Source organism: Hirundo rustica, chromosome 31 (assembly GCF_015227805.2).
Source record: "Hirundo rustica isolate bHirRus1 chromosome 31, bHirRus1.pri.v3, whole genome shotgun sequence".
Lineage (NCBI taxonomy): Eukaryota > Metazoa > Chordata > Aves > Passeriformes > Hirundinidae > Hirundo > Hirundo rustica.
The window spans coordinates 826,397-833,874 of record NC_053480.1 but is presented as its reverse complement, the minus strand read 5'-3'; the positions used below and the strand labels follow the sequence as shown (position 1 = coordinate 833,874).

The 7,478-nt window shown below is 56.1% G+C and overlaps 1 protein-coding gene across 1 annotated transcript in view; it reads right to left on the bottom strand.

The window, feature by feature from the left end:
* Positions 1–1,855: 1,855 nt before the first annotated feature.
* LOC120764564 (zinc finger protein 239-like) overlaps positions 1,856–7,478 on the bottom strand; it is a 144,376-nt gene continuing 138,753 nt past the window's right edge. The window contains exon 2 of the mRNA XM_040088547.2: positions 1,856–3,499. Within this exon, the coding sequence (XP_039944481.1) occupies positions 2,477–3,469 (993 nt within the window). The 5' untranslated portion in view covers positions 3,470–3,499 and the 3' untranslated portion in view covers positions 1,856–2,476. The remainder of the gene's footprint in view (positions 3,500–7,478) is intronic.

The window sequence follows — 7,478 nt, the reverse complement described above, 5'->3', positions numbered from 1 at the left end:
GGCACTGGGAGGGAGTTTGGGGGTGCTGGGTGTAACTGGGAGGGATTGGAGTGAGTCTGGAGGGGCTGGAAGGAGATCGGGGATTGGAAAGCAGGAATTGGGATGAAGTTGGTTGTGCTGGGAAGAGACTGGGAATCCTGGTGGGGCTGAAAAGGGACTGGGAGAGGGTTTGTGGGTCCTGGGGCTGTCCCAAAGGGTAACTGGGAGGGGGCTGTGGGATCCTGAGAGGGACAGGAGGGGCTTTGGTGGGTCCTGGGGAGGCAGGGAAGGGATTGGGAGGAGGTTTCAGGGGGTCCTCGGTCGGCTGGGGGAGACTGGGAGGGAGCCTGGAGGGGCTTGGGGTGTCTGTGAGAGGTTTTGGGGCATCCTGAGCCCTGCAGACCCCCCGGAGATGCTGCTGGGCGCCGCCTGCAGCAAGGTGCTGATGGGGATCGGGGGGGCTTTGTGTTGGGCTTTGTCTTCCTGGCGCTGGGGCTCAGCTTCTGCCTGTGCAAGAAGGTGAGCGGGGGTCCCGGGGTCGTGTCCCCCCCTCCCCCAGAGCGTTTGTGCTCCTCCACGACCCCCCAGCCCGGTGTCACCCCCTTTTCTCTGCCCACAGAGCTCCTGAGCTGGCAGCGGTCGCAGCCCCTCCCCGTGGCCTCGGGCCAGGCTGGGACCCCCTGTTCCATCCCCAAGATGATTTTGGGGGGATCGTGTGTCCCCCCAGCCCTGCTGTCACTCTGTCCCCACCCAGCTGCTCCCAGTGTTCCCAACAAAGCTTCCCAGTTCATCCCAGTCCTGTTTACTGGGGACAGTGGAGAAGGACTTGGGGGGACCCTGCGGGGGGACCATGATTCGGGAGGGGACAGAACGGGCCCCAGGATGGATCGGGAATGGGGACCCCCGTGTGTCCCACCTGTGTCACCCTGCTCTGGGGACTCCTTGGGAGGCACCTGAACCCCAGCACAGCACCCAGCCAACACCAAAAGGCGCCTGGGCGCCCTGAAACTGCCAGGGGAATCTGGAGAGGGGGCGCATGGGGGGTGCCCAAGCCAGGCCCAGAGTCCAGCACTACCCCAGCACCACCCCAGCACCATCTTGGGGATTAGAAAGGAGGAGGAGTGGGACCCTTCCCAAAGCAATTTGGCGGTTCTAGCCCCCTCTTCTTCCCTGCTCTTCCACCCCTTCCCCTCTGCCCCCCATTCCACCAGCCCTGTCCATCATGCTTGGTTTTGGAGGTTCCAGGCCCCTCCTGCTCAGTCTGAGGTCCCATCCCCCCTTCCCTCAATTCAGGCACCTCCTGACAGCTTTTTCCTGGGAGGAGTCCCTGAGTTTGGGATTTTTTGGGGTGCAGTTCTGGAGGGGGACAGCTCTGTTTGGCTTTCCCCTCCCTCTTGTGGCCTCTCAGCTGCCCCCAATACCCTGGGGCTGCTGGGATTTCCCTCCTGGGGACAAGGACCTTCATTCCCTTCCAGGAGCCCAATGCCCAGCTGGGGGTCCAGCTCAGCGGCTCCTTGAGCAGCTGCCCCACAACCTCTGCCAGGGTCTCCCAGCTCTGGGGTCCCCAAAGCCCTCAGCAAGCCCCAAGTCCCTCCCAGGAACCCTCAACTCCCTCAAACCCAGCATCCCCCACAGCCCCTGCAAGTTCCCCCCATGGCACCGGCCATGGCCATGTCCCCACATGTCACTGGCCATGTCCTACCATGTCCTCACCCATGGCTGTCTCCCCACCACAAATCCATCCCTGTCATTGTCCCCCACATCTCCATCTGTACCCATTTCCCCTCATGTCCCCATGAATGGCCACATCCCTGTCCATGTCCACGTGTCCCCATGTCACTTTCCATGTCTATGTCCCCCACATCCTCACCCATGTCCCAGTTCAATCTCTTTATTTTTACCCCAGTGTTGGATATTTTAAAGTGATGAAGGGAAATGAAAAGGAAATAGAAACCAAAAGAAAAGGATTGTTGTGTCTGTGCCAGCTGAGGATCCACATGCTTGGCTGGGAGGGAAGAACCTTTTTTGAAGGGGTTTCCACCCCACTGTCTCCAAAACCTTGGTCTTTGCCCCAGTCCATCAGCATTTGGCTGCAGAAGATGCCCTTGGGCAGTAGGAAATCAAAGGTCTGGAAGAGCTTGGAAAAGATCTCCAAGACCATCCATTATTCTGTAATGCCCCTAGAAGGATTTAATGCCAAAGGTTTTCTGGGGTTGAAAGCCAACAAATCTGCTCTCCCCCAAAATTCCCGATGTCAGTCTGTGTCCCAATGGATGTTCCTGTCCCTGCATTGTTCCAGGTGCCCACAGGGAGCCAGGAAGATGTGTAGCATCTCAGCCAGGTGTCTTCCCAACACGGATCACCAGGACCATGGATCAGCAGGGCTCTGCCCAACGGGGGTCACTGGGGATCATCCAAGGGCGATCCTCCCACCGGGGATGGAGCTGGAGCAGCGCACGAAGCTCTTCCCGCTCTCGGGGCACTCACAGGGCTTCCCTTAGTGGTGCCTCTGTTGGTGTTGGGTCAAGTTAGACCTCTGTGAGAAGCTCTTCCCACACTCAGGACACTCATAGGGCCTCTCCCCGGTGTGGATGCGGCAGTGGACAGTGAGGGCAGAGTTGCGCTTGAAGCCCTTCCCGCAGTTGGGGCAGCGGAAGGGCCTCTCCTCTGTGTGAATCCGCTCATGTATGAGGAGATCAGAGCTGGTGTGAAACCTCTTCCCACACTCAGGACACTCGTAGGGCCTCTCCCCGGTGTGGATGCGCTGGTGCTTTCTTAGGTCGGAGCTATATCCAAAGCCCTTCCCACATTCCAAGCAGGTGTAGAGCCCTTCCCCAGTGTGGATCACCTGGTGCTGGATCAGGCTGGAGCTGACTCTGAAGCTCTTCCCACATTCCACACATTCATAGGGCTTTTCCCCAGTGTGGATCCTCTTGTGTTTCCTCAGGCTGGAGCTGCGGCTGAAGCTGTTCCCACACTCCACACATTCATAGGGCCGTTCCCCGGTGTGGATCCTCTTGTGCTGGATCAGACTGGAGCTGTCTCTGAAGCTCTTCCCACATTCCCCACACTCGTAGGGCTTCTCCCCAGTGTGGATCCTGTGGTGTTTCCTCAGGCCGGAGCTACACCTGAAGCTGTTCCCACACTCCCCACACTCAAAGGGCCGTTCCCCAGTGTGGATCATCTTGTGCCGGTTTAGACTGGAGCTCTGGTTGAAGCTCTTCCCACATTCCCCACACTCATAGGGCCGTTCCCCAGTATGGATCACCTGGTGTTCGATCAGACTGGATCTCCAGCTGAAACCCTTTCCACATTCCAAGCACTTGTGGGGCTTCTTCCCACCATGAGGCTTCTCCACCAGCTCTGAGCTCTGGCTGGATCTCCGGCCGCCCTCCTGGCACAGGGCGGGTCTTTGCTCCTCGCAGCTCCCTGCGCTGGGTTTGCAGCCCCTCCTCGTGCGGCATCTCCGGGGCTTTTCCTCCTCCTCCATCCGGCCACTCCTTGGGAATGAAAAATCCTGCTTTGGGGACAAAACAAGAGGAGAGCACCTTAGGCTGGGGCTTCTTCCTTGCACAAGTTCATCTCAGGAAGTCATTGGCAATGTAAGAATTGCCACATTGGTCTGTAAGAACCTCCAAAAGAAGATTCATCCCAAAAGTCCTCCAAACATCAGGACACAGATGAAAAACTCCCCAAACATCACGACTAAGCCAAAACCTCTTCTAAAACATTCAGCCGCTTGCAAAAACCCAAAGTATCAACATTTAGCTGAATCAAGCTCAGAAACACCAAGATTCACTCCCATGAAAATCATGGATTCCCCTCCCGGGTCACCTGCTGCATGTGGGGAGGGAAACACTCCTGGGGCTGGGGGGAGGCTGCAGATACAGGGAGGGCTGGAACCTTGTGGTGCCTCCTCTTCCTGCTCCTCCTCCTCCTGTGCCCCTACTCTTCCTCACATTCCTCTTCCTCCCACTATTCCTCCTTCTCCTGCACAATCCCACCTTCTCCTGCCACGTGCATCAACATTTTGTTCCTCAACCCTGTCTCTCGTTCCCTTCTCCTCCTGCCCCCAGACCCAGCACCCACTGCCAGCTCCCTCTTCCCCCCAAACCCACAGCATCCCACCGCAGGGGCAGGGATGGAGCTGGGGCAGGTCGGGCTGGGGCAGCGCTGGGCTCTCGGCTGCTCCCGCCCGCACTCGGTCCCCGCTGCAGCCGCTCCCGCCAGGACAGCGCGGGGGGGCCCGGCCTTGGCGCTCCCCCCTCCCACCTCCCCAAATTCCCCTCACGGGGGTGCCCCATGCTCTAGGGGGAATGTCCCGCAAACGGGACACCCCCAGGAAAGGAAGGAGAGCAAAGTGTCTTTACAAACACACGCTGTTAATCTGCTTGGGGATAGGGCCAGGCACTTGTACATAAGGAAGGCACAGAAGAAGCCATCAGCTCCAGAAAATGTTATGAACTGACCACACAGACTGCTGCTCAGCCAAGGTCCTGATAAATTCACGAACTTCAAGAAGAAGAATAAAGACTTCACAGAACTGTGAATATCGTTACCTGTGCAGAAGTGGGGTGCATCATAAGGGGGGTATGTAGTAGGGGGATTGGGAAGTCTGTACCTCTCAAATACTTCAGCCAATGGGGAAAGGAAGAGAGAGATGTAGCCGGGAAAATCAGGAGGAGAAGGAGGCTGCATCCTCCAACAATTGGAGAAACTCCATGGGAAATGTTCGATGGCCTCTCCATTTTTTTATGAATAAAATTACTTTTACAGGACTCCTCTATCTTCTTTGTGGACACAAATCTCCGGTGATGTCAAGTTTTCCACATACCTTGGGGCGCCTCTGGAATTCCTTCCACCGTCTGGGACAGTGGGCAGTGAGTGGAGCTGAAGGTGCCTCACCCAGTTTGGGTGATCGGCTCCCTTGGGTGGCAGTGGCACCAGGGATTGACTGGGTACCCGAGAGTGTCCAGGAGACAGACAAGTGAGAGATCAGGAGGGCTGTGAAGAGTCACTGTTGGATTCCAGGGCATTCCTTTGGCTGCCCTGGAGGGTCAGAGACCTGGACAGGGGGGTCTGGGACCCCAGCCCAAAACTCAGAGAGACACCGGCTTTGATTTCAGTCCATGAGAAAGGCTTCTTGCACTGTAAAAAGGTTTACAGGCCACAAGAGTATGAAAAATAGTAGTTTAGTATATCACAGGGTGAAAAAACAATGGGTTTGGATTTCTTGTATTGAAGTGAATGGAGGCAAGATGGAGAATTTGGGGCGTTGTCTCCGTCTTTCTTCTTCCCTCACTCCATTTCTGCAGTGACGTGGCACAAAGTAGTTAGTGAGGATTGGGTCAAAGTAAAGATGACCTTTTTAGTAATAGTGATAGACACTGGTAAGAAATAGAAAATATGAAATACGTAGCAATTAGTATAAAAGATAAGGGACAGCCCTAGGGCAGGGGGAGTCGCCAGATGTCCAAGCCACAGCAAACATCTTTCGGACACTGAGAACTAATAAACGAAGCATGTAACCTTGAAGACTCCGTATTTTCCTGTGTTTGGCACATAGCTTTGCAGAGGGCCGGGACTTCAAAACCACCTAAATGCCAGGGAATTTAAAATCCTGAAAGGAGCCCCCGGCAAATCACCAGGGAGAGAGCACTGAAAATCTCATCAGTGAGGACACTGGCATCTTCAGGGAACAAACATGGCAGGACACCCATGCAGGGTGGAAAAGGGAAAGCCAGGAGAGCGTTCTGGCTAAAGGGGTGATGATCCCAAAATATCTCTGAAGGGTCCCTTGGGAGAATCTTGAGGCAGTTTGCACATTCTCCCAGAGGTAATTTAAGGACATGGACACCCAGAGGGGCAATAAGGGAAGTTGAGAAGGGATTTAGATAACAGGGGATGGATGGTGTTGGTGTGCTGGGAAGGGTTAGGGTGAAGGCAAGTGTGCAGGAATACGGTTAAGGCAAGAAGCAGCAGGAGGAATCTCTGTGGTAGGAAAAAGGATGATGGAAAAGAGGAAGAAGAGAAAAATACTGAGGACTGGGACGTTTTTCAGGAGGGTCTTATCCTCTCAATTTGCCAGCTGACCCAGATCCTTTGTATCCCCGGTTTCCAGGACAGGGAAACAAGGAGGTCAGGATTTCAGGGGGTTTCTCTGTGCTGGGGAGCAGCAGGAGCGGGCGCAGAGGTGCGGCACTGGGAGCATGGGCTGGGGGCCTGTGGGGAGCTGCGGGGCCGGGCCGGGGCTGTGGGGCAGCCGGGGCTCAGCACCGGGCGCTGCCTGACCCCACCACCCCCCGGGCAGGGCCGGCAGTGGCCCCCGGCCCCCAGGAGGCTGCGGGACGCCCCGGCCGCTGCCCGGCCCCGTGGAGCTGCCGGCCCTGCCCGCCGGGGAAGCCGCCTTGGCACACTGCGGCAGGACAGGCACCGCCTCTGGGATACGGGCTGGGGAGGGCAGGGCGAGCACAAGGACCAGGAGCAGGAAGGAACAGCTGGGAAATGGGGGTTATTCATGCAAGCATCAAGATCGTCTTTGAAGGATTTTGTTTGGGTCACTGGAGAAAGGAATGCCCTTGCAGAGAGCTCAGCAGCTGTCAGAGGATGAGCACCCACAGGCAGTCAGGGGGGCTGCAGCAGTGGCACAAGAAGCCCCTGGAGCAGTTGGTCACAAAGGCACAGCAGGTGAATGCAAGAAGGGGTGAGGAAAAGGCCATGGTGAAGCCAAAGGCCATGGCAGAGTTTCTACAGCCCCTGAGGGATGAACCCCAGGGCCCAAGGGGGCCCCAGCACCCAGGGGACGGGCTCGGCCACAAGGACCTGGCAGAGGCATTGCCATTGCTAGTTCTGGGATACCTTTGTGTCAAATGTCTGACAAGGCCGATGCTGAAGTGAACCCAGAAGTGTGGGCAGCCCCAGGGAAATTGGGAAAATCAGACACCCAGCCTCTCCAAATTAGTCTCAAGCAACCAGGACAAGTGGTGTCTAAAAGCAATACCCTATTCCAAGGGAGGGAAGGAAGGGCTCACAGCCTGGCATTGAGCCCCTCTTAAAGGCAGGGCTCTTGGAGCCTGGGATCTCTCCCTGGAATGCTCCAGTGCTGCCAATCAAGAAATCAGATGGAATCTATAGAATGCTGCAGGACCTAAGAATAAGAAATGAGATTATTAAACCGAGGCACCCCACAGTCTCAGATCCTTACACCATCTGCAACCAGGTTCCCTCCTCACACTGCTACCATTCAGTACTTGATGGAAAAGATGCTTTCTGGGGATGCCCACTTACACAGGATGCTGAACAGGAGTTGGCGTTTGACTGGGAACAAGAGGAAAAGGAGAATATGGTAAAGACACGGATGGTTCCACTGCAGGGTTGCACAGTAGCACCAGCCTTATTCGGGCCAGCCTTGCAGAAAATATGAAAAGAATTCACCTCACCCCCAGGGATTGGGTTAATGCAGGATGTGGATGACTTGCTTCAATCAGGAGGACAATTAG